We start from the raw sequence: 27300 nt of genomic DNA, 5'->3' as shown, positions 1-27300 counted from the left end.
GTTGAGATTTCCTAAGTGAGTGACCATGTGCGTCCACATGGTCTGTATTCTCAAGCACCTGGTGTGGTACTCCCACTTTGTGAACTTGTTGCCTTTTGAGGCCATGTCTTATTGAGAACTCAAGGTCTTAACAAATTTGAGAGACAAAACCCCTGTTGGGGACAATGTAGACCCATTAAAGGGTCCACCAACGGACTACACTTTACAAACTTCATTCTATTGTGGGGTGACCAACTTCGTCGGTAGAAGTTTGCGAAGTTTTGCCTGTTAAGAGCTGGTGAACCCCTCAACACATTTGGTATTGTTCCCAATGAGGGTTTTGTATCTCGACTTTGCTGAAAACCCAAGTGTCTAAAGAAGCAGCGGGTTCATAAAGCATATGATCGCCTCATCGGGTGCTTGAAAAGGCAGGATCATGCGAATGGACATGGCCACCCACCAAGAAAATCAACATTTGTTGTTGCTGGAATTTGGACTTGTGCCCTATATATGGGTAAACATCCAACCACAAGACTTTCTCACTCCATGAACCCGCCATCTCATCTTATAGCTCTTTTTCAGGCACTTGAATTCTTGGCGGAATCTAAAAGCCACCCATTAAAGGCAATGCTAAATTTGTTGAAAAAATTGATGACTCTGAACAAACAATACCTCACAAACTTCTCTTAAAAAAATAAAAAATTAATTATCACTATTATCTCATTCAACAAATAAACATTTAAATAATACGTTAAAGTGAAATGAATCATAGTTTTAAAATCAAAGAATCTGGTAACTAAAAAAAAACAGACACGTAAAAAAATTAATTTTCTATTTTATCTTGTCATTTAAGAAAAAATTTGATCGTTGCAAACAATGTAGTTAGTGCTGGACAACCTTTTGATAGACTTTCCATTACCTAATTCCTTACAAAGCAAACACCAGATTCATTTAGTACATCCACAATCTCTCATGATACGATACACTACGCTGCACTTTAATCCTTTTAAATACAAAAACTTTAAACAACATTAAAAATAGTTAATGTGTACGTATGAAAATATGAAATAATATTTAGTTAACACCATAATTAGGATCAATGAATTGATAAGTATTTTATAAAAGTAGAGTATAATAGTAAAAAATAAATATTAAAAAAAGACACATGATCATTTTTAAGACTGTTTGTAGAATAAAAATATGTATTATCAATATACTAACAAAATACAAATAAATAATGTATAAAATTTATATAAATATAAATACCTTATATATAATATAACGTGTTTAACCGCCCATGTATAATTATATAAATTATTGGATCTAATCTAACCAATGCGTTCTCTCCCAATATTTTTACTTCTCCTTGTCTTGATAACTTTTTTTATAATATTTTCTAAAAGAAAATTTATATATATTTCCAATTAAATACCACAAAATTCTTTTTTGAAAGATACTTGAGATAATCGACCACCGTCCTTGTGAGCTGTGACTTACACGATTGCACCCGATGGTGGCGTAATGCCGTAATCACTCACTTGGACCCTTCGACCTCCCCCTGCCTCTCTATCTTCCCTTTATTCCAAAGCTTACTCACACACCAACAAATTCCAACAAAGAAATCCACTATCTCTGCCCCACTTGGGCTCTTGACTTTTATATAAGTCCCCTCAGATGCTCCTCTAATTCCCCCCCTTTCTTTTTCCTTTCCTTTCTCTTGCCAATTACTTTCCATTCTCTCTCCCTTTCATTGCTGGTTTTTTTTTTTCCGTTGCTTCAATGGGTTTCTTTGTAGAAGATCCAGGGCTAATTGTAACCCATCTTCTTTACAAAACAGCTGTTGTTTTAGCAGTTTTAAGATGGGTCTGGTCTTGGGCTCTTAGGTTTAAAGACACGAGTTTATTTAGTTTCATTTTTTCATCTGACTCCCAAAACAACACTTCTTCTTCTTTGGTTTCTTCACAAATGATTAGAGACAGCCTGGTGTTGACAACCTTCGAAGATGCTAAGGAAAGGGTGCCTTGGGTTTCTGACACGTGTGCAGTCTGCTTGAATCAGCTGAAGGAAGGTGACGAGGTCAGAGAATTGAGGAACTGTTGTCACGTGTTCCACAAAGATTGCATTGACAGATGGGTTGACTATGATGAAGATCAAGATCACGACCATCATGATTATGATCATGATCAAGATGATAGTAACAATCACAAGACTTGCCCCCTGTGCAGGGCCCCTTTACTCACTTCTTCACAATGCTCGGTGTGGCCTAAGAATGAACCTAGTTGGGCCGTCGAGCGACTCCTTTACCTATTCGGGGACGATCTTCTGCCTTGATCTACGTCCTTTCATCTATTTTCTACAGTTTTTTTTTTCTTTTCTTTTTAACATATTATTTGCTCAATTCATCATGGAGATAGAGCTTGGAGCAATAATTATTGTATATTTAGTAGTCAGTTGATGGTTTGGGTATAGGGACAAGGGTCAATTTTGTTCTTTGGGGAAGTCTAAAGTGAAGAGAAGAAAAAAAAATACAGTCAAGTGGTCTAAACTCTAAAAGCTTGATCCTTTGAATAGATGTATGTATATATAATGAAATACATATTATTCTTTTCTTGTGTTATTTTTCTCGTATTCCTAACATGCCTATTGCCTATTATCTCTGAGTTAAAAAAAAAAACTATGTAAAATTATATATGTATATATTAATAATATAGCTTTGCAATGAGTGGATGAACGAGTCAAAGACTTTGGTCAAGGAAGCTTTTGATTGCTAATTTTTTAATAATATTAGTGTTATTAATTTTTAGGGATTTCTCTGGACCGCACATATATAATTCACTTTATATAAAGTTTTTCCTTTTTCGGGTTTCCTTTTGCACATTAAAAAAATTTAAATAATTTACATATAAAATTAAGAGATGCTATATGTATCATCTATTTAAACTACCTGGGTAAAAGTATCCATATTTTTAATAAAATTAAAATTAAAATTCAATTGTTATAAATATTTCAACTAATTAAATTTTATACCAATGTAATTCAAAACTACTTCCATGGAAGTTTTATAATATATTTTAAAAACTTTTATCTATAGTGAAATTAAAAAAAAAAGAGGTTGGAGCTTAAAATTTTGACAACTAAAATCAAAATGTGATAAATTTAATCCAATGTCAAAAATTTTAAAAAATAATAAAATGAATTTGTTTTTCTCTGTGGTATACATATATATAGCTAATAGTAAAGTTGGACAGTGAGATAATAACTTACTAAAGAGGTATAAATAAAATTACAATAGTTCCTTTTTCTAGACCAATTCACTAGGTTCGTTGAGAGTATTTTATATATATATATATATTGTGAAAATGGAAAAGCTAGGAAACAAAAAAGCAAGTGGTTGATAGATAATCAAGAATCTCCACCTCCACCTCCACCTCCGCGGTATAGGAAATTCCTCTCCTCATTTTTACTTTTTCTAAAAATACATATAAAAAGAGTCAATCGAATAGAATTTGGAAACGAGTACTCTTTACATCTCTTGAGCCCATTTTATTGGCCCGAATTCGAAGTCAATATTCCATGATTCCATCCAAGGGGGTTTGGGCTTGAAACTGGGTTCAAAATTTGAGTTTTCTATTTTTTTTTGGGTAATTGATGCAAATGGTTTGATATATATTTTTAATTATGTAAAAGTTTATGAGTAGAGCAACGTCTTATGTGAAATTTATCAACTAATCTGATTGTATATTAAATAGTTGGCAATTAATTAATAGTTTATGCATTAAAGATTATAACTTACGTGGCAATTTAAAAAAAAAAAGCTGTCATAAACACTTTTTGTTTATTAAAAGTAAAAAAATTATTATCAATTTTATAATTTTATAATCTAATATATAGAATTTACTGATTTTAAGAAAATATGATCTATATATTTTCAGACCCTTATGTTTTTCTTTAAATATTGATAAACACAGTACACATACATTACCATATTGTTAGAAATTAAAAGTAAATCAATACATATTGAAATTTATAGGAGAGAGAAATGCTTTTTCCTTTAAATGTTACTGGTAGATTACCATTTTATCAGAATTAGAAGTAAATTGATACACATTAAATTTTATATAAAGTACCTTTTTGTTTAGGGGAAGTTAACAAAATATTCAATTTAATATTTAAATTTTTGTCTTCCAATTCAACAATGGGATCTATACGGTAGAAGCGTATATAAAGGCATGCACCCATCTTACCTACAAATGTCATAGAGGGACATAGATTCAAATCCCGTAGAGGATAACTGCTCATATTTCTTTGTCGAGTAAGGTGCTAGAAACCTTAAAAGACTTTTTACGAAATCAAAAGATAAATTTTAAGATAAAATCAACAATATCAACAATCATTGAGAAATCTATAAACCCCTTATAAAGTATACACATCACTTCAAAAATTCGCTCAAAACAAGTGTTAGCTCCGAACAAAATTAATTGACATTTAATTTCTTGTACTATATTGTGAAAATAATTGTATAGAATTAAAATAAAAAGAGAACAATTTTAGCAAAGATCGAAAGGACAAATCTGACCGTTATTAGTCCTAACGCCAAACCCAATCAAAATCCGGGATTGTCCGGGTTCATCGCAACTAAAGCCCAGTAAACACATACAATGCATACTCTTTTAAACATTTTCCTGCAAATATAATCAATTCGCTAAATCTGCTTATTTCTTTTCCACATCTTCATGGGTTTTCGCTACAATTTCTTCTCTCTCGGAGCAATTTATAAAGCGTGGTAAGTCTCCTCTTTCTTCTTCCTTACATGTATGTATATATTTCTCTATTTGTGTGTAAGTCTCCTCTTTCTTCTTCCTTACATGTATGTATATATTTCTCTATTTGTGTGTATACATTCGCAGATCCTACCTCTTCCTCTGACGATCTAGAAGCGCCCAATTTATCTGTTTGGTCTATGGATTTTGCGTTTTAGGTGAGAGAGCGAGAAACTCCGAAACTATTGCGCTCAAGCGTCGGGGAAGAGAAGAATAAAATGGCGGCAGGTGGATTTGTGAGTCGAGCATTCGAGTCGATGCTCAAGGAATGTTCCTCCAAAAAGAATCCTGATCTTCAAAAGGCTATTCAAACTTATTTAGGTCAGATCTGTAGTTTCTTTTTAAATTCATATTTCATGGATCTTTGTCTTTTACTCTTTTTATTGTTTCTTTGGATTCGAAGCTGAATTTGCCTTGCGATTTTTATTGATCTTCTTTTATCTGGTAATTGTGCTTTAATTATAATTTCTTTGCATTTAGTACGTTTTCTTCTTATTGTTATTCGTTAGTCTAATTTTGATTTTCAGTGAATTTAAACACCGATGCGAGTTTAAAAAGTCATATTTCCTGACTCTGGAACATGCTTTATTGAATTTTGTACAGCATTAGCTGTTGTTCAGTTATTTGAGTTTTTCCTTCCTTTTTAATCGCATTCAACTATTAAATTACTTAAAATGCAGTTAGAATGGTACTTAGGACACACAGTAGGGTTTTGGAGTAGTTGTGGAACTTACAAGTTATGATCTGTTCTAAGATTTGATTAAGAAGCTTCATGTTTCTATCAAGTACTTCTACATTTCTATGAGCAAAATGATTAGGATTTTCTCTATCATGTCTGATGGATTTTAGAAGGGATGTGTAGGGGAAATCTGTGTATTTCAAACTTGTTTTTATCCAAAGGGAATAATAAAAGAACCATGAAAAACAAATTGATAGTTATCTTTGTTCTTTTTCTTGTTAAAATGGATGAGTCTAGGAGTATGTTGTTTCTTCTTCTCCCCCGATTGACTAATTCTCTAGAAGGCAATCTTGCTGATAGGGTTGCTACATGAAATAAGAAGTCATTAAGAAGAGGAGGGTGGGAGAGTAATGATGAGGTTTCCTGTAATTTCATGTTGAAATTGTTGCTGGTTGGTCACAGTTTTCACCTATTAACTTTTTGTTATATTTTTGCATTCCTCAGATAGTCCAAAACAAAGGAATCAACATTCTTCATCCACCGAGCCTAGACCTGGAGATGGAAGGTTTACTCTGTTTACAATCTTATAATCTGCTACTCTCTTTTTCTCGGCCCTAGTTTCTTATCCAAGATATAAACCCAATGAAATAGCCTTTTTTTATGTCTTTTGGTCAATTTGTTTACAATTATTTAGGCTCCCTATAGTTCAGAGCTAAAGTTTTTACCCATCACTATAGCCTTTGTCAGATTCAGCCAACACTTTAAATGGCCTTGTTAAAATTAAAGTGGAATTGATATCATTTGCGGTAATGTGGTCATGTCTGATATTGTAACAATTACCAATGACCTCCAATTTTTGTTTTTTGTTTTACTTGCAGTTCCCTCAGAACTAAAACTAGATAGCTACCTCATGGATGACCTCCAATTTTTGTTTTTTTGTTTTACTTGTAGCTCCACTGGGGATACACAGCATGTTAGTAAGCCAACCGGTCTTAGTGGAACCATCACAACTGCCTTGGCAAATGCAGGATACACCTTGGAAGGGGCTGAGGTGGAGCTTGTTCTAAATCCTCTTCGACTTGCATTCGAGACTAAGAACTTAAAAATCCTTGAACCAGCTTTGGATTGTCTTCATGTATGTAGTTGCTTTCTTTCTAGATTTACAATTTTTCAATGTTTATTTTCTGCTTAATAGTCTTCTGTATGTTTTTTATATAGCATTAAGGGAAGACATAATCCATCTGAAAGCTTGTTATTTATATTCTGAAAGGACCTCCACCTCCCTATTTTTGTTCAATTTGATTTTGGAAATTCAAATGCTTCATTTTTTGCATAATGTTACTGACATGGTCTGTAATTTCATAAGAACAGAAACTAATTGCCTATGATCATCTGGAGGGAGATCCTGGTTTAGATGGTGGTAAAAATGTTCCTCTGTTTACAGACATTCTGAATATGGTTTGCAATTGTGTTGATAATTCTTCTACTGACAGGTATGAGCTCTCGTGTCTGTTAACCTTGTTTTTAGCATATGTCACTTGTTACGCATTTTTTAATTCCAGAAAACAATTTGCAGTACAATCCTGCAAGTTCTGAAGGTACTTCTTACTGCTGTAGCATCGACAAAGTTCAGAGGTAAATTGTCCAGGATCTATTTATCTTGTTCTTTGTCTAGTATATGAACTGAGTCTTGTTGCAATTTTCTAATTGGAATTGCAGTCCATGGGGAACCTTTGCTTGGAATTATCAGAGTCTGCTACAATATTACTCTTCACAGGTGGTGTTTATATTTGTTAATGATAGTTATTCACCAACTTAAAGTCATTCTCATAATTTGTGGCTTGGATTTGTAGCAAGAGCCCTATAACCCAAGCAACATCAAAGGCAATGTTGACACAGATGATTAGCATCTTATTTAGGAGAATGGAGACTGATGTAGTATGGAATTTTATCTCTAAGCTTTCAACTATCTTTTGCCTCCATGTTATATCTGGGAAAGGATAATAGCTTCTTACATGAAATTCAGGTCCCTACTTCATCCGGTTCTGCAGATCATACTGAAGCTGCTTCCTCAAGCGACCAAAATGACAATGGAACGACTTTAGGCGATGCACTAAACTGGGTCAAGGATACAACATTTGCATCTATTGAGGAACTTCAAAAACTAGCTGGAGGTGCTGACCTCAAGGTGCATCCTTCTTCTATTTGCTGTTATTTGTTTTGATTCATTTGATTTGTGGGCCTTAACCTTTGTAGCATTTGCTAGGTGTTTTCTTTAGTGAAGTTTTCTTTTGATTTTGTGGTTCTTAATATGGAACTTATTGTTTTATAGGGTCTAGAGGCTGCTCTTGACAATGTTGTGCATGTTGAGAATGGTAAAAAGATCACGAGGTATGTGCCAAAGTATTTTTCCCTGTTTGCTAGTTTTTGTATCTTACTTTGGCTGACATTTTTGTTGCAATTGTTTGTTGATGCTCGCTATCTTGACTCTTTTGAAACTTATCTCAGAGGGATTGACCTTGAGAACATGAGTCTTGGTAAACGTGATGCATTACTAGTGTTCCGCACCCTTTGCAAGGTACTAATTATACTGTCACCAATTGTTCTTTGCATTTTGAAGTCTCTGCTAGGATTCCCTTCATGAAATGTTTTTTTCTTCCAGATGAGCAAGAAGGAAGATACTGATGACACCAAGACACAGATTCTGTCTCTTGAGCTTCTTCAGGTTAATTTTATGAATTTAATTTATATAAGAATGTTTGGTGTCTTTGGATAATAAAGGTGAATGTCCTTAGAGGTCCCTCTGTTGTAGGGACCTGATCAAATTAGTCCCTCTATTATTAAACGGATCAATTTAGCCCTTATACTATTAAAAAGAATCAAATAAGGCCAAACTGGAATAGAGTTAACATTTATTGTATAAAATAAGTCAATTATTGTTTAATAGAGTTAATATATTTAAAGTTTTTATGGTTTTGTGACTGAAATCTTTTGTTTGGAATTGAATTGCAGTTGAAAAATATAATTTTAAAAACATTTTTTATATAGACTTTGTTACCAATTTGGACTTATTTGATTCTTTTTAATCGTATAGGGACTAAATTGATCCATTTAATAATAGAGGGCTAATTTGATACGGTCCCTATAATACAGGGACTTCCCAAGTATTTTAACCGATAATAGAACACAGCGGTGTCCCAACAATGTTGGGTCATTTTTATTTATGCTTCATTTTTTTTTTTCTATGTTAAAAGGATATATTTGCTTTTTTTATTCTTTATTATTGGCAGGGAAAGCATTCGTGATCATCATCATATTTGAGATTGGATAGATAGGGAACTCTGAAATTCAAATATACTCATTGTTTTAAAATGCTAAAATTTATCTGTAATAAAGAATGGGTAGCTTAGCTAATATCCTTAATTATATTTTCTGGCCTTTATGGTATTGCAGGGTTTGTTGGAAGGGGTTAGCCATTCATTTACAAAGAACTTCCATTTAATTGATTCAGTGAAAGCATATCTTCTATCTGCTTTGCTGCAGGCTTCAGTTTCACAATCCGCTGTCATATTTCAGGTTATCTGTGTCTACATAATATCTTTTCTTTATCCTGTTTTAGAATAATCTGCTATGAGAATCTTTCTCTGACTATGCATTTCTATGTTGCAGTATGCTACTGGGATATTTTCTGTGCTTTTGTTGCGATATCGAGAGAGTCTTAAAGTATGATTATTATCTTTAGAGATTATGAAAGCTAGTTCCTTCAAATAAAGCATTATTGCTGTGATAGACAACATCTTTGCTTCATGCTTGACTACTTTTATCTTATTCCATTTTAGGGTGAAATTGGTGTCTTTATTCCCTTGATTATTTTGCGGTCATTGGATGGTTCAGACTTCCCCGTTAACCAAAAAATGAGTGTTCTCAGGTACGGTGCCCTTTCTAGTTGAGTGGCTGTTGCAATTACTGGGGCATTGGTTTTAGTTATTTCTGTGCGTTCTTTCACTGTTCAACACGTTGTCATCACCATGTCAAATTGCTATTTGCTTTATACTATCTAACCTTTTTAATTTTATTTTTCTAGAATGCTTGAGAAAATTTGCAAAGATCCCCAGATGCTTGTTGATGTTTATGTGAATTATGATTGTGATCATGAGGCACCTAGCTTATTTCAACGCATGGTATGAACTTTGTTAACCCAACATTTATTTATATATTTAATCTAGGTTTTTTTAGTTAAGCATACCATTTGTCTTCTGGCCTTTTAGGTGACAGCTCTGTCTAAAATAGCTCAAGTGCCTCAAAATGCCGACTCAAACCCTGTTGCTGCCAACCAGACAACATCTATTAAGAGTTCCTCACTCCAGGTAGGTTTATCTATCTGACAACTCTATAAAATCTGATTTTCAATTATTAGAACCATCTTTGGTTTATATTTGTATGCTTCCATGTCCATTGTAGTTGTTTGATAAAGCTTTACTTCTTTAAACTCTTTAGTGCCTTGTCAACATACTAAAATCACTGATTGATTGGGAGAAATCTAAAAGACAACCAGAAAGGAATAGAAGAGGTGACCGGGCTCCTGAAGAAGATTTGGCACGAGAATCTGTTGAGACAAAAGGTCATGAATCTACCATGGCAGCCGCCATCTCCGAGGTAGTTGGTCAGGTTTTATACTAACAATTCATTATTTTAGACTGGAAGTTTTCTGCAGTGAGATATGATAGTGGGAATCAAGTTTCTTTTACTGTAATTAGGCACTAAAACATAGTTTTAATTATATTGTAGTTTAACAGGCAACCGGTGAAGGGTATTGAGAATCTGATATCAAATAAATTGGTGGAAAATACTCCTGCCTCAGTTGCCCAATTTCTGAGAAATACTCTCAATCTGGACAAGGTAGAGCTCTTATCTGAGGCAAATTTTGCTCAATTCCTGGGAAGTGGTCTAATTCTTAGCATTGTTGCAGGCAATGATTGGTGATTATCTGGGTCAACAGGAGGAGTTTCCCCTTGCTGTCATGCATGCTTATGTAGATTCAGTAACATTTTCAGGAATGAAGTTTGATACTGCAATACGTGAATTTCTCAAAGGATTTTATCTTCCTGGGGAGGCTCAAAAGATAGATCGAATCATGGAAAAGTTCGCTGAAAGGTATGGGGGTTTCTATAACTTTTGTGCCTAAAACATAAAAACAAACGCTTAATTTAATTACGGAGACAGATTTAAACATGCTTTAGTTTAGGGGATTCTTGCCAGCCATTATAGCTAGGTTTTAAGCCAAAAAGTGTTGATAATTTTTTTTCTTTTTTGAATGGAAATCCTCATTAGATGAACAAATTCTGTTGTCTTTATAACAATGTTCTCATATCTTAAGCATCCTTCAGATTTCCATTTTTCGTTTGTTTGATTATCTAAGATTGAAAGTGGTATAACTGTCATCATCAAATCCCAAAATCTCTGCTACATCATGCTGAACCTGTTCTTTAAATTCTATAGAGATTCTTCCACAACAAGGCTGTGCAGCCAATGTAAATAAGAGTCTAATGCTTTCTGCATATGATCTTTACTCTTGTATGAACCATTTTACTATGTTCTATGGTGAATGTTCTTCTAGTACAATTCTTACTGTCCACTTATGATGATTAGTTGTCTCATTTTGTTTTTGACAGGTATTGTGCTGATAATCCAGGTCTTTTCAAGAATGCAGATATTGCATATGTTCTTGCATATGCAGTTATAATGCTGAATACTGATGCTCATGACCCAATGGTCTGGCCTAAAATGTCAAAGTCAGATTTTATATGTATGAATAACACATATAACCCTGAAGAGCATGCCCCTATCAAACTTCTGGAGGAGATATATGATTCTATTGTTAAAGAGGAGATAAAAATGAGAGATGAAGCTGCTGGCACTGGGAAAGATAGCAAGCAAAAGCCAGAGGGTGAAGAAAGAGGCCACCTTGTTAGTATCCTTAAACTGTCTCTCCCTAAAACGAAGTCTTCAAGTGATGCTAAGCCCCAAAGTGAAGCAATAATTAAGCAGACACAGGCTATTATCCAGAACCGAGCAAAAAGAGGAATTTTTTATACTGCACAAGAGATTGAACTTGTAAGACCAATGGTTGAAGCTGTAGGATGGTCATTGTTGGCCACCTTCTCTGTTACAATGGAGCAAAGTGAAGACAAGCCAATGGTTGTTCTTTCTATGGAAGGATTTAGTGCTGGGATACATCTCACTTATGCCCTTGGAATGGATACTATGCGCTTTGCCTTTGTAACATCTCTGATCAGGTACAGCTGTCTTGTTCTTAAAAAGCTCCTTTTGCTGCTGTTATTTACCTAGTTCCATTACCCCACCTCCGTTTGTAACCATTGCTTTGTTGTGCTTTGTCATTGTAATTGTTCTGTTCTTCTTACCTTGTCCGGTTTCTCTATTTTCTAAAGAAGTACAGCTAATTACATCATAAAGCCCTTGCATCAATTATTATTGCATTTGTTTAACTGGGCAGTCCATGTCTCAATAATTATAATTCTCTTAACCATAGGGGAATGACTTAGCTGTAATTCTTTCTGTATATTTTGGATGTTAGGTTTACTTTCTTGCATTCCCCAAAGGAAATGCGTATTAAAAATGTGGAAGCATTGCGGACTTTATTTGATTTATGTGACGTAGAGCCAGACTGTCTTCAAGACACATGGAATGCTGTTCTTGAGTGTGTTTCTCGGCTTGAACATATTACGACAACTCCTGCTGTTGCTGCAACTGTCATGCATGGATTAAATCAGATCTCCAAGGAAGCTGTTTTGCAGGCACTGAAAGAACAGGCTGGGAAACCAGCTGAACAGGTTTTTGTGAATAGTGAAAAGTTGCCTAGCAATTCTATTGTGGAGTTCTTCACTGCTCTATGTGGTGTATCTGCAGAAGAACTAAAACAAAGTCCAGCTCGCATTTTCAGCTTGCAAAGGGCTGTTGAGATCAGTTACTACAATATTGCTCGTATACGTATGGTACTTTCCTTAAACTGACTGAGCTCCACAATACCCTCTTGTTTATGTTTATAATTATTATCAAGATTTAGTGGCTAGTCATACTTTGAACCTTAATATGTGGATTAGGATCTGCATCACTTCAAATGGCATATGGAATGTAAAGGAGAAGCATGTAAAACTGTTTAAGAGCATGCTCTGACCATTTTTGAATTTCAAGTAACTCTCAGTTCAAATTGCTTCTCATTCCTTTCTTGATAGTTTTGGTTTTTTAGGAAAATGGTTCAGAATTGCATGATGTACTTGTCTGATGCCACTTGATAAAATGTTGAGAATATTCTGAAAGAAATTTAAGTTTTGTCAATGAATCAACATTACATGTAAAGTTACACTAGTTTACAAGAATAGAGCCTTTTATATTAATTTATCTTTTATTTTCACCAGCAAAAGCATTTTTAAGAAAGAATTAATTTGAGATTTGTAATTTGATCACTCATCAGCTGTTTTTTGATTTAGTGGAATCTAACTGTAGTTCGTGAATTGATTTATAGATTGAAAATCATTTGTCTTTTCCTGCCAAAGTTTGGACTGGTTTACATTTTAAAAGTTTTAATAATATGTATTACAAAAATAGGAGATAGTTGAAGATTTACAAAATGAATTTTCTTGTGTTTACATCTCAAAGGCAAGCTAATTTATACAAGTGACATAGGTTGAAATAAGGAAAGAAATCAAATAAAATCAACATAAAAATCCCTAAGGTTATGTTAGAATATTTATGTAATAAAATTCCTGAGGTTATGCTAGAATATTTTCATAATATTATCTAACAAAATGTCTACCAGGTCTGGGCTAGAATATGGACCGTACTCGCAAATCATTTTATCTCTGCTGGCAGCCATGCTGATGAGAAGGTTGCTGTGTATGCAATAGATTCTTTGAGGCAGCTTGGTATGAAGTATTTGGAGCACGCTGAATTGACCAGTTTTACTTTCCAAAATGATATCCTTAAACCTTTTGTTGTTCTCATGCGGAATAGTCGAAGTGAAACCATAAGAAGCCTTATTGTGGACTGCATTGTTCAAGTATGTGTGTGTGCTTGCTCAGATTTCCTAAACATCTAGCCCTCTCGCTTGCTGCTCTTTTATCTATGTATATTTTGAAGTTAATACATTTTCAGTCATAAACTTATAGCGGTCAGTTTTTCCTTATTCCATTGGACACGTGTGTGACACCTTGAATGATAATTGATGTTATCGCAGCTGATTAAATCAAAGGTTGCAGGCATAAAGTCTGGATGGCAAAGTGTTTTTATGATTTTCACTGCTGCTGCGGATGATGATTTGGAATCAATTATTGAAAAGGCATTTGAGAATGTGGAACAGAGTAAGAAATTCCCATTATTCTTCCACCAAAATTATGTTTCTCTTCTTTTTTTTTTCTTTTCCAATTAATCTAGCATCATGTTCCTTGCAGTTTTACTGGAACGATTTGATCAAGTTGTTGGAGATTGTTTTATGGACTGCATCAACTGTCTTATTAGGTTTGCCAACAATAAAACTTCCCACCACATTAGTTTGAAGGCTGTTGCCCTTCTCCGTATATGTGAAAATCGTCTTGCAGAGGTTCATTTTCTGTCCTTCAGCCTGATTTTTTAATTGAGCGCTTTGTTCTCTCCTTTCTCTCTTAAAAAAATATAGCTTTCATCATTTTATTTGCCCTCTTCTAGAAGATACTTTTTTCTTTACTAATGCATTGGCCAACATCTTCAATTGATCTGCATTTATATCCTTACTATTATTAAAGCAAGTTTGTTTCATAACGGCGGCAATTGGCCGGAGTCAGACAAGTCAGCTTTGGGCTGTTTTGGCTTTGGGTTGTAACATTTTAGTTAATTCGGTTGGTATGGTTGCTCAGGTTTTTGTCATTTGGTCAACTCTTGCCATATTTAGGCAAATCTTGCAGAAAGTAATTGGGTTCAGGTCTGGGTTGAGCCTCTGTTTGTTATTCTAAAATATATTTACATCTTGCATTGCTTGCTTTTATTCTTACATTGCATTGAAATGTGTTAGTTTGCTTTCACTAATTTCAGTATAGAATAAAAGTGAAGATATCCAATCTAGGGTTGAGCCAAAGAGAAAATCATGTTTGGGTTGTTACATATATAGTTTTGATGCGGTCAAAGGAATTCCTTTAGATTTAACCATGTTATTTGAAGACTCTTATCCTAAATTTTCGATTAGCTTAGCGGGTTGGTGAGTCTCCCAGGTGATGCAAATAGATCCTACTATAAGACCTACGCTTTGAGCAATAAGTAACAGCAATAGTAGTTTCCTGGCTTAATAATTAATATGCCGAAAGAACATATTCTGCTTCAGAACATATTTGAATGCTTTACAGAGAATTTTTTTTTCTAAAACAGTAGAAAATATTAGCTTTAAGAACTCAAAATGTCATCTGCTCCTCACAGCTGTAGGAAAATCCCTGAATCTGGCCTAAAATCAAAGAGAACAGCCAGCCGCCTCCAACCCCCAAAAGTGGAACAGCATCTGAACAAATGAACTGCCGCAGATTCTAGTCTTCTATATCCAAGTGGTCAATGCCATTGCTTCAAAGCCTTTCTAGTCTTCAACATACTTGTAAATTTGGAAAACAATTAGGGCCATTTAATTGAACTATTCTCTTTATGATTTAAAACTGGTCATAGTCATCAGCCTTTCAACCAAGAAAACTCCATTTGTTGTTGTTAAGGAATGTGTAGATATGTAACTGTAGGTTAGTTGATTACTAGGGATTTAGACAATGTAGGATAACGGTGCCAGATCCAAGAACACAAGAAGTGGATGGATCCACTAAAATAACTTTAGGTGTATGTGTATAGGGCTTAAAGGTTGAAAAGAGATTTGGATTACCTGTCATATGATCTGTAGCACCATAGTCAATGACCCAGTTGGAGGATGAGGAAAGGAGGCACTTAGTGGAGTTACCTGACTCGGCAATAGCAGTGATAGGAGCGGATTTTTGAGAAGATGAAATGGTCTCAGTACTCGTTGCTGTAACATGTGTTGACTGCTCTCCTAGCTTTATTCTGAAGCTTTTGGCAATACCGCTTAGTGTGGTCAGGCTCATGACAATAATAACACAGCACTCCCCTTGTTTCGTGATTATCACCACTTTTGTCACGAGTAGTTGATCCCTGTATCTTATTCTATGACTCACCAATGCATAACTACGAGTCTAAGTAGAACATGAGTTTTCAGTTCGCAGTATTCTTGTGAAGGCATCATGTAGACATGAAATTTCAGAACTCAAAAGAATCTGGTATTTGACAGCCTCAAATTCCAGAGGAAGACCAGAAAGAAAACTCATGACTGCCATTTGTTCCTGCTGAGACTGTTGCACTTTAACATTTGAACAACAACACATTGAGTTCTTCATACACTCTCTTAAAATCCATGAAGTATGCTGTGAGGGATCTATCCTGCTTCTCTGGACGATAGAACGCCTGGCATACTTCATACATACGAGAGATATTGCCTTTCCCAGAATACAAAAAATTCAAATACTCCATTAACTCTTTAACTAACTCACAGGATTGATTAAATCAATTACCTAACTGCCAATAGAGTTGTGAATCTGCGAAAGCAATCTGGCATCGTCTCTTAGCCATGCTTGCCTTTTCTCACTAGTGGGTGGATCATCGGTCAAGTGATCCATGTGACATGCTTCTCAAATAGATCTAGACCATCTTACTCCAATCAAAATAATTGGTTCCATTGACCTTATGTTCCGTAATTTTGGACATTACAAGAATTACAAGAATCATCTCGCTCATCATAACTTTTGTCTCCTCCATTGTACTTCTCAAAAAAACAAGGAAATTGAAATCACACCAAGTTGAACAGCCCAAACTACGCCAAACAGCAACAAAAAGAGCCTTGAAACAGTAACCAAGCTTAAACAGTATCAAAACAGTGCAAAGACTCAAAAAATCAATAAACGACTCACAAACCTTTACCAATCAAGTACCCCTGAGCTATGGTTGCCCCAAGGACTAGATGTCAGGGACGGAAGTTGGTGGCCTGACACTGCCCCATGCGCCGGTGTGTGAAGATAGGTTGTTGGCCTTCTGGTGGCGCATGAGCTTCACGCGTGGGGTTTTTGGTCGCCAAACTTTGCAGACTGCCTGTGAAGATGGCGGTGAACCCAAATAATCATTTTTAAAAAGTGACCCACAAAAACCCAAACTGTTTGCATTCAAAACAACAAAACACAAACCCTCTGAATCGAGCCAAGAGACTTTGATACCATGAACGAAATAGTAAAAGTGAAATAACAAAACACAAGGAGAGAGAGAATGAAATTCTATATATTGCACACCATCAAATAATACATATATACAGGTTGGAACCTACTTTATAAGGAAAGAAAATAAAGGAGAACAAAATCAAAATCGAATCAAATCCCTAGTAATCAAGTAACCTACGATTACATATCTACACATTCCTTAACAGATGTCTTTCTTATTATAAGTATGCTTTAGTTTTTGCTTGGCATTGTGAAGGTTTATATGAACTCTTTTTCCTTCTCAGAGAAAAAAGAGGTCCAGGTTAACTGTTTGCTCTCAGTGATTATTTCAAGCAGTGTTTGAAAGTCTGCTTAATTTCTTTGTAATGGACATCTTGCTTACATGATTCAATATACCTTTCAATTACAGGGACGTATACCTGGTGGAGCTCTGAAACCGACTAATGTTGATGCTGAGTATTATTGGTTCCCAATGCTGGCTGGTTTATCTGATCTAACATCAGATTTGAGACCGGAGGTTAGGAGTTGTGCGCTTGAAGTTTTGTTTGATTTGGTGAATGAAAGAGGTAGGAAGTTCTCAACTCCATTTTGGGAAAGCATTTTCCATCGTGTCTTGTTTCCCATATTTGATCATGTGAGACATGCTGGGGAGGAAAGCTTATTTTCTGCCGGAGATGAGTGGCTTCGTGAAAGTAGCATTCACTCACTTCAGTTGCTGTGCAACCTTTTCAACACTTTTTACAAGGTGGGCAAGTTTTAATAGTCCTCTTAAATGTATTATTCGCGTGACTTAAAAATGGAGGGGGTGGGTGGGGTTTAGGTTGTAACAGGAAACAATATGATCTAATGGTACATATAATCTTGTGTTTTGACTTTGGAACTTCCCTGAAAATTATTGTTAGCCTGAACTCTTTTTCTTCTATAGGAGGTGTGCTTTATGCTGCCACCACTCTTGAGTTTGCTGTTGGACTGTGCTAAACAGACAGACCAAATGGTGGTTTCAATTTCTCTTAGTGCGTTGGTGCATCTCATAGAGGTTGGTGGAAACCAGTTCAGTGAGAGTGACTGGGATTTGTTGTTGAAGAGCATAAGGTCTGTATGTCTTCAGGCTTGAACTTAGTTCATAAGTCATTGAAAATTTGAATTTGAATTTTTTACTCATGTATTCTGTTTACTTTTTTCTATCACCAGAGATGCATCATACACAACACAACCGCTTGAGCTACTCAATGAGTTGGGTCTAGAGAATCCCATGAACCCTTCAATTGCACTAGGGGATTTAAAGGTTTATACAAGTGGTGAAGTCCGGCAGTTTGATTCTACTGATAACGGGAAGATTTCACCACTTGCATCACTGAGTTCAGGTAATAATAGCAGCACAAGGGATACTAATGCATCACTTTCACAAGATCACCATCAAGAATCTGGGTTACAATCTGAAGGTTAGCTGTTAGAATTTTCCCCTTGTTATTGCTTAAACTTTATACAACTAGGAAGCTGTATTTGTCATTAGTCAATACCAATTATATTCGAAATCAGTTTGTAGAAATCTGCCAAATTTTTTATTTAAGCTCAGTTCTCCTCTATGTTATTCTGATGTCCAGTTTTCCTTCATACTATGAGTGAATGGACACTTATGCTATCCATGAAACAGCCCAATCCTGACATTTCAAATTTGTCCATTAGCAAACCTTACAAATCCATACATCATTGTCATGTAGGTGTTCCCTCACCATCAGATAAAGCTCAGAAGTCTGCTGAAGCTGCAAGCCTCCATCGAAGCCAGACAATAGGTCAAAGAATTATGGGGAATATGATGGATAACATATTTCTTAGAAGTCGTTCCGCAAAAGCAAAGAGTGGCACATCAGATATTCCAGCTCCTTCTTCACCACCAAAGGTAAGCAATTCATCTTTGGTTGTGCTGTTTTGTGGTTAGTGTTAAGTAGTCTTATCCCATATCTCTGGTAGATCAATTACAAGAGGTGTTCTACTTATGCACTTCAATTTTTTCACCTTATAGAAGACACTTTAGAAGTTCTTGATTATCAGTCTCCACTCTCCACCACTTTCAAATATTATTTTATTGGGGTGTAGGTGCACATAAGCCATTAAATGCTTGCTTAATTAGTTATTTCACCCATTATATTAAAAGAAAGGAAAATTATTTATTGCGGTCAGTTTGTTTTATGTTTATAAAATTATTGGTTACAAGAAGCTGTTTTTATTATTTCAAACCTGCAAATGTTTTTATTTAAGGATCAAATGACAAACTGGTAGAGAGGGTATGCCACACCTTCATATATGTATGTAACGTGTTATTGACGCTATTTGCCTTCTCCCTTGTTCATTTTTACTTACCATTCTTTTATTTCATCTAATGATTTTCTAGCTTCCTGAGGCTGTTGAACCTGAAGCCAAAGATGAGGAGGAAAGTCCACTGATGACTACTGTTAGGGGCAAGTGCATCACTCAATTAATACTTCTTGGTGCTATTGATGGCATTCAGGTTTGCATCTTTGGACTTTGTGTCATGTGTTATAATTTATGTAATCTTTTACCAATTAAAATATGTCTTAATTGGCAGAAAAAGTATTGGGAGAATTTGAAAGAACCTCAGAAAATTGCCATAATGGACATTTTGTTATCCTTGGTAGAATTTGCTGCATCATATAATTCATACTCTAACTTCAGAACACGTATGCAACACATTCCTGCAGAAAGGTAAGAAAAATCTGTTTTCCTGATTTTAGTGTTTATCATCTCCTTGTTGCTTCTGGGGGGAACCTTGCTTCTAATACCTTCGTATCTTGTCAGGCCCCCTCTAAATCTTCTTCGCCAGGAACTGGCAGGAACTTGCATTTATCTGGATGTCTTGCACAAAACAACTTCTGGATTTAATGACAATAATGGGCAACTTCTAGAACCTAAAAGTTCTCAAGATACTGATGTATCTTCAGACAACAACGGTTCGGAATTGGCTGAACATTCTTATGAAGAAACAAAATTGGAAGGAATAGCAGAAGAGAAGCTGGTCTCTTTCTGTGCACAGGTACTCAGGGACACATCTGACCTCCAATCTACAATAGGGGAAACAAGTTCCATGGATATTCATCGAGTTCTGGAGTTGCGGTCTCCAGTTATCGTTAAGGTACAAAGTTCATTTTCACACTTTCTCTTTGAAAAAATATTAAAACATGATAAGGTTTAGACCATTTTTTTAATGCAATAACATCTAGTTGCTTATTAGTCATTAGTTAGATATCATGGTAGAACTATGCCTTGTCTATGAAACAGTAATACAATATAGCCTTTGCCAAACTTATATTAGTGCAGATTCATGAATGGCTGGATCATGCTTATAATTGCAGCATATATGCAGACATTGATGTTGACTGAGAATAGCTGTGCGGATTGGTTGTTTTTTTTACTTTTTCCTTCCCTACTTCCCTATCGGGCCTGACCATTTTTTTATTCTTGCTGTCTCTGTTGGAAACCTGTTGAACTATTAGCATTGAAGTGAACTTCTTCCTCGTTCCCATTCTTTCATTGGTCAAATTATCTCTTAGTTGCTTTTATTGATCAGATAGTTCGCCTTAAGATCACCTCATTCTTGGAGTGGATATGAATGTTAAGTTGTTAACTTGATTCTTTGCACTTCCGACTTCTATTATTCTCAGTGATTATAGAGAATCTCTGCCGTTTTGCTCTTGCAGGTACTTAAAGGCATGTGTTTCATGAACAATAAGATTTTCAGGAATCACCTCGGGGTGTTCTATCCATTGCTTACAAAACTTATTTGCTGTGACCAGGTAATCTTTATTTCTCTTTGCCTGTATCTTAGATCTCCCAAGTCCTAATAGATTTCCAGTACAAGATTGTATGCAATGCATGAACTGTATTTGGTTTTGAGGCATTTTGTTTCTGGTTAATATTTACTGTTTTATGACTTAATCACCACTACTCTGCATTTAGTTTCGTCCCGACGTACTCTCCTCTTAAAATTATCTGACATAAAACCTATTGACAGTAAACAGAGCCACAATGATTCAACTTCTCCCAATCCAAGTCTAGCAATAATTTATACTTTGCATAATACTCTCATTTGTAGCTTAATACTAACAACAAAGAACAACATAGGGAGCAACTTGGATTTTCATACGATTTTAGTCATTTTATTTACTTCAATTATGGCTCTTAAAAGTAATAAAACGCTTAAGCTGCCAACCTTTCATACTGAAAGGAGTACTATGATGCTGTGGCATTATCACTTGCTAAAAACAATATTTTAGACTTGGTGTAACTGATTAATGTATTTCTCTGCTATGAGTCTTCAATTTATATTATTAGAGCAATATTAACTAAATTTGGAGGTGATTTTTTTTTTTAACATTTGTGTAGATTTGGTAAAAAAAAAATCAGCATGTTGTGCCCTACTTTGCGAGAATGCAGATATTACTGTAGGCCATTTTTGTGTTTTTCTTTTTGAGTAGTGTTTAACAAATGATGTGAAACAAGTTCATTGATGTTTCTAAAATCCACATATTGACATCTCCTTTAAATCGGTTGATAATTAATTGAAACTACTTTTTCTTCAGATGGATATTCGTGGAGCACTAGGTGATCTTTTTAGGGTGCAGTTGAAAGCTCTCCTACCGTAAGAGTTTTAATAACGAATTATTTTGTTGAGAAACTTTTAAGGAATGGTTTTCAGCGTCGCTTCACATTCCTTAGGACCATAGGCAAGAATTAATGTTTATCAAGGAAAATAGATGGTTGAAAATTGACATTTTATCTTCTTCGCAAGGTCCGGGTGCTTATAGGTATCAGTTTTAAAAATTATTTAATTATCATTTTAAGAAAATATTGCGCATTTAATACTTTACTTTTACTAACTATTAGAAAAATAATCCATTTATTACTTTTTTTTCCCTGTCCAAAACATATCTATTTCCTGTATCAAATTTTTCAGTGTTGTAAATGAATATATCAGAGTTGCAAATAAAAGAACTATATCTGTTTCTAAATTTTCAGTCTTATAAGGAGAACTACTTTAGTTACTGAAGGTCGCTGATTTTATTTTGGACATTCTCTGCTGCATTTTTTTTGGAATATTTCCGAAATATTAATGAACAAGACTTGCTTTTATTGAGAAAAAAGATCCGTAACTTACATTGTATGCAAGGATTTTTTGGACCAGACTTGACAGCCAATCGGACCAGTTGGGCAGAATATCAATTGGGATACTAGACTAGAGAAGGGCATTGGACCAATTAAACTAGATAAAAAAATCAATTGAATCGAGAGTTGAATCAAATTTTTAATATTTTTATTTTTATGAATTGTTTAATAATTTATTTAATTAAACTAGTTGAACTGACAAATCAATCACCTGATTAATTTGACTATTGTTTCGATTTTGGAAATCTTGATTGTATTGTATATAACCTGTGATGATTTATGAGATGAATCTGATATTTTGGTCTCTTGCTCTTGTTTTTCTGTTCTTATTTTACGTAGTACGTTTATATTGGTTGAATGGGCATTCCGAAGAAAATTTAGGTCTGATACAGAAAAAAAAAAAAGGAACCTTGGCTTGAATTTTTTCCCATGCATAACTACCATACAATGAGATCAATTTACAAGGCAGTAGATAACATGGAAACAGCCCTTGTGCTGAAGAATTGCCTGCCTACTTTTGTAGTTAAAAAACGAAGCATAGTTGGTCTTATGATGTAGAGGAAAGGGAGTTCCCATCATCATCCAATAGGAAGAGAAATCGAAACCTAGAATCAAAGGGTAGAACACAGAAGCTCCTAGCACCAAGAAGCTTCCACTTATTACGAGATAAGCAGTCTTTAACCATGGAAGCTTGCTGCGGTGTCAAGAATCGACAAATCCAATCAGGTAAAAGCGAGTCTTCGATAACTCCTTTGGCAAAACAATGCAGCAATTTAGGCACCAGTACTTTCCCTTTGTTACTTATACCAACAGTTGCCTGAATGTAATCTTTCATTGACCTTTTCAGCAACTCATTCACATTTTGAGGGCTGAAAATCCTCACCTGATTACAAGAAATGAGGACAAAAGGACAACTCAGTAAAACTAGAAGCCAATCATATCAAATAGAAAATTCATTAATACTAATTAGTCATTACTGAAATTTCAAAAATATTAGCCAACTCTGATGCCTTTTGGAACAAATAGACACTCAAACGACTAGAAGGGGAAATGAGAAGTTACCGCCGGCGAAGAATGTAGCCCACAACTTAAAGCAAAATATAGAAGAGGCTCTGCATGATCAACTGTATACTTTTTCTGCTCGTTAGAAGAGTTGAATTTTTGAAGTGCAACAGCTGCAGCCTAAAAATGATCATATGGCAGAGAATACTATCAAGGAAGAATCTCTGATACAGAAGAGAGAAGAAAATAACCCTCCACAAAAATGGAAAAGAGGCATGGTAAAACTTGATTTCATCTTTGGAGAAAGCCACCAAATTTTCGATAAAGGAAGCTACTATTGCATCATGAAAATTTCCATTACAAGGGCCTATATAAGTAAATGGAGTTATTATACATACAATTTGTGGACGATAAGTAGCAGGGTTCATTTTTAGAATAGTGCATTCAATGACTGCTGCACTCACTGATAGTCCTCCAACAGTATAGGAAGCCTGCATGTCATCATGCCCTGCTGTTAGCATTTGTTCAAAACAGCATAGAGAAGGAACAAGAGGGAAAGAGCGGAGGGACAACAAGGAAAAGTTACTCCATCAAACCTTCTGCATTAAGGAAAATAGTTTGTTAATGTTTCTCGGAACTCCATATGCTAAACATGCCTGAGAAGCAGAGAAAAGAGAAAAAATCAGACATATTAAATTCAATCAAGACACCCCATATATTATTGAGTGTCTCTATGCATTGTTTGTGTATGTGCAAAAGAGTAGAATGCATAGATTGTAAATAAATATAAGTGTATTACATGCATAATCAGAGCATGATACAGGTTAATCCAAAATGCCAGCTTTTCGTTGCAACTCATTTGAGATGGATCCACTTCAGCCAACTGCTCAACAAGCAATCTGCAGGCAAACAAAGAGGAACAATAAAAGCAACAGCTGTGAGGCTCACTTTAGACCAAGTGCTTAGAAGCCAATGAAACAAGGATATTAAACCTGAATCTTTTTAGAGCCATTGTGGCATATTCGAGTTCTTTCTTTCCAACAGACAAACATGAGACTTCAACTGCTGTGCTGTAGGTCCCAATATTACATTTCCAGTCGACTTGGCCAGAGACTCCATATGGATCAGATGCTCCACCTACTGAGGGACTCTTTACTAAGGAAGTCACTATAGGTGAGTCCAAGAAAGATGCCAAAAAATTGGCAAGGGGACAGTGAGGTGAAGCTGGTGACACCAAATGATCTGAAGAATAAAGCTTTGATGAATCTGCTAAGAAGAGGAAAATATCTCTCATGCGCAGGACCATTTCTTCGGATAGCTGATTGGGATGATGCCAAAGGTTCTCCACAATATAAATGTTATCAATAGCAGCCTCTGATAGACATACATCATCCACGTTTTCTTCTGCTTCCTCTTCATTGCAAGGCGTCGTAATCTGAAACATAAAATATACTGTTAAAAAGAACAGCCAATGCGTAAAATCGAAATGATAATGAATTTTGTAACTATTTAAAGGCAAAAGAATCACTGGCATAACACTTTAATGGTATATATGACAGTACTGGTTCTGTTAAGTGAGCCAGAGAGCAATTGAAAAGTAATGTTGTCGGACATGGAGAATGCTTTAAATGGTACTCAGCAAGACGTCGTTCATTCCTCTCCTGACTGAGCTGATATTGTAAAGAAAGAATTTCCTGCTCAAGCTTTGACACTGAGATCTCCAGAACAGCTATGCTATCTAAAAGCTCCAGGGCCTGAAATCCAAATTTAGGAGATTGAGAAAAGCACATAAAAACAGAAGAGAAACCATGCACAGGGAGGCTGACCTTATACGGAAGCTTGCTGGGAGAATTAGGTGAATGTGAACCAGAGTGTTCGACCGCACTTGCTAGAGCTAAGTGCAAATCAGTCTCTTCCTGCAACTGCTGCTGCAACTTTTTAACCTGTATTATCCAAGAGTTAGCATGTTGCACAGGGTTGGCTGTTACTACTACTAGCCCTCTAAGAAAAAAAATCCAAAACTTGAATGTCATGGCGCTTCTATAATCATTCATTAGACCAAGTGTTACTCTCTATGAGTAGACATGCATTGTCTTAGTAAGAAAGCACAATCATCTTGCAACAAAGGAGTTCAGTGGCTTAAAGCACAATCATCTTGCAACAGGTCTGGAATTCACTGATCATTTGTCCATCCCTTGTTTCATGTTACAAAACTTAGCAGTTGACAAATCTAATTACCTTGCCTAAGACACTTCTTTAGAACTTTCCCGACTTGTACGAACTCAAGAAATCATAAATGACAACGAAAAATGAACTTTACAACAGCAACTGGAGATTTTATGCATCAAAGAACCATGGCATCGACTTTGAACAACTAAAAGGCCACATGACCTTAAGACAAAACAAACATCTCCAACAACCCTTTTTTTTTTGCAGATGAAGGCTAAACAAAAATCTAGTGAAAGAAACCAATATCATAACTTGCAAAAGAGAAGGGCAATATGCAGGCTCATATACAAATTCTTCTTACTTCTTCTTCAAGCTGGTGTCTATAATGACACATCTGCTTACTTTTCTCTTGTCCGCTCATTTCCTGGGGCTTAGCATCCTCCTGGCAACAACAGTGTTTCAGAATCTAAGAATCTTCAATAAGTCCAAATAGAGGCACACCATAATTAATAACTCCTCATATGGTAATTTGCATTCTGAGAATTACATAAAAATAAAATTGGGAGCAAGAAATTAGCTTTACAAATTACCTCCAACTCAGAAGAAGAGTCGTCCGGAGCCAAAAACGACCTGCTCCAAACCTTGCCGCTTTTCCATTGCAAATACCTATTAATAGAGCTTGCCCTGCAAAACCATTCCAGGCATCCACCATACCACATTTACCATTACAGAAGGAAAAAAAAACACAAACAGAAAAAGAAGAAGACCCACCACTTGATTGGTAAAACAAAACCCCCACTATTACCACCATTGCAATCTCCACTCTCATCACTGCAATTACTATCAAGATTTTGAGGATGAATACGATGGTCTTCTTCCAAAGCTTCAGCCTTTAGACAAAGCATCACTCCAGAAAAGGGAAAAAAATATCAAATGAAACCCCCCAGATGCAAGCAAAGCAAGTAAATTTATTGGTTCATGTCTTCTTCTAGCAATGCTGACACCATAGGAATCTAATACCTCCACTCCACAAAGAAAAGACCAGCCTTTTCAAGAAAAGGAAAAACAAGGAATTGTTTTCAAGTGCAAGAATCAAAGAAAAGGGACAAACTACAAAGAGAAAGTGGGGTCTAAGGGATGGGATTTTGGGGTGTAAAAAATACTAAACATTAAGAGTTAACAATAACAAGCATGAATAAAGCGACCCCAGTTCAACAGCTGCTGCAAATGTGGGATCTATCATATTCATATGCCCCTCCTCTTCTCCGCTTTTCAGGCGGGAGTTTCATAAACCCGACAACACTCACATGCCCCTTTTCCTCTTTTCACTTGTTTATTTGTTTTCACGGCTTTATTTTATATCCTTCCTTTAACCTTTTTAGTTCCCAAACGGTGTCGTTTCTTAACATTAAAAATGATTGCTGTTGCTTGCATCATTACATGACATGAGTTGTCAGAAGGATTTTTGGGGGGATTTTTTTAATAAACTTAGGGTTTTATATGGATTTAAAACAATTTGGAAAGGAATTAATAAGATTTATTTTATTTATGGATTTCATCTGAATTTCCTTGGATAAATATTTTTTTATCATTTTCAGATATTTTGGAATCTATATATTTGATGAGTCAATCAAATTTTATTTGTTAGTGATAAAATTTTGGGATTATTTTTGTTTCGGGTGAATATCAATCATAAGGAGCATCCAAATTATTTTCATTAATTCTATTTACTTTGTGCAATTTCAATCCCCCAAGAAAATTTCATGTTACGTTTTATAGGATAAATTTCAAAATTATAAATCAACTTTGATTCAATGTGCAATTTGATACATGAGCTTTAATATGGTGCAATTATATACATGAAACTTTGATTGTAAAACTTTAATTTTGATTTAATCATACACATTTAAATAAATAAATATATATCAATTTATTTTTATCTTGGATAAATATATTTATTTGTGTATCTAATATATAAATATAAAATGAAGCTATATCAATAATTGTGTTAATAAATTGTGAGAATTTGATCAAATCAAAATTTCATGTATAAAATTACATATTAAGCCAATCGATGTATAATTTTGAAATTTATCTATTTTTATATAATAAAATTTCAATTTTCAACCTAAAACAAAAGGAAAAAGATCCCACCAATTTCCCATGTACC

The 27300-nt window shown here is 35.1% G+C and overlaps 3 protein-coding genes across 5 annotated transcripts; 2 read left to right on the top strand and 1 right to left on the bottom strand.

Annotated features, from left to right (window-relative positions):
- Positions 1-1664: 1664 nt before the first annotated feature.
- Positions 1665-2596, top strand: LOC105770672 (brassinosteroid-responsive RING protein 1). The gene has a single exon (XM_012591987.2). It carries the CDS (start codon positions 1759-1761, stop codon positions 2308-2310), a length of 552 nt encoding a protein of 183 aa, XP_012447441.1. The 5' UTR covers positions 1665-1758; the 3' UTR covers positions 2311-2596.
- A 2000-nt stretch (positions 2597-4596) lies between these two features.
- Positions 4597-21805, top strand: LOC105768714 (brefeldin A-inhibited guanine nucleotide-exchange protein 5). 3 transcript variants are annotated; one of them, XM_052631366.1, is made up of 34 exons: positions 4597-4762; positions 4887-5120; positions 5983-6043; positions 6430-6613; positions 6850-6971; positions 7055-7113; positions 7198-7255; positions 7332-7416; positions 7505-7666; positions 7811-7869; positions 7987-8056; positions 8141-8203; positions 8932-9054; positions 9148-9201; positions 9318-9406; positions 9563-9659; positions 9747-9845; positions 9976-10134; positions 10267-10377; positions 10448-10632; positions 11151-11774; positions 12074-12491; positions 13316-13555; positions 13733-13856; positions 13947-14095; positions 17188-17523; positions 17704-17870; positions 17970-18220; positions 18500-18678; positions 19171-19287; positions 19366-19502; positions 19596-19929; positions 20495-20590; positions 21377-21805. In XM_052631366.1, exons 2-34 carry the CDS (start codon positions 5018-5020, stop codon positions 21437-21439), a joined length of 5178 nt encoding a protein of 1725 aa, XP_052487326.1. In that variant the 5' UTR covers positions 4597-4762; positions 4887-5017; the 3' UTR covers positions 21440-21805. The 3 variants fall into 3 exon arrangements, with proteins under 3 accessions (XP_052487326.1, XP_012444282.1, XP_052487327.1); XM_012588828.2 differs by having other exon boundaries at positions 4664-4762; positions 4958-5120; XM_052631367.1 differs by lacking the exons at positions 4597-4762; positions 4887-5120; positions 5983-6043 and having other exon boundaries at positions 6489-6613; positions 6845-6971.
- A 551-nt stretch (positions 21806-22356) lies between these two features.
- Positions 22357-26446, bottom strand: LOC105768716 (hypothetical protein). Its single transcript, XM_012588830.2, has 11 exons — positions 25902-26446; positions 25721-25814; positions 25492-25572; positions 24788-24904; positions 24524-24715; positions 23954-24396; positions 23761-23860; positions 23558-23617; positions 23360-23452; positions 23022-23141; positions 22357-22842 (listed from the first exon to the last, which is right to left on the bottom strand). Exons 1-11 carry the CDS (start codon positions 26033-26035, stop codon positions 22507-22509), a joined length of 1770 nt encoding a protein of 589 aa, XP_012444284.1. The 5' UTR covers positions 26036-26446; the 3' UTR covers positions 22357-22506.
- Between the last annotated feature and the right edge of the window lie 854 nt (positions 26447-27300).

This window comes from Gossypium raimondii, chromosome 5, assembly GCF_025698545.1.
Source record: "Gossypium raimondii isolate GPD5lz chromosome 5, ASM2569854v1, whole genome shotgun sequence".
NCBI classification, from domain to species: Eukaryota; Viridiplantae; Streptophyta; class Magnoliopsida; order Malvales; family Malvaceae; genus Gossypium; species Gossypium raimondii.
This window is presented reverse-complemented; position numbering and strand designations above follow the sequence as displayed.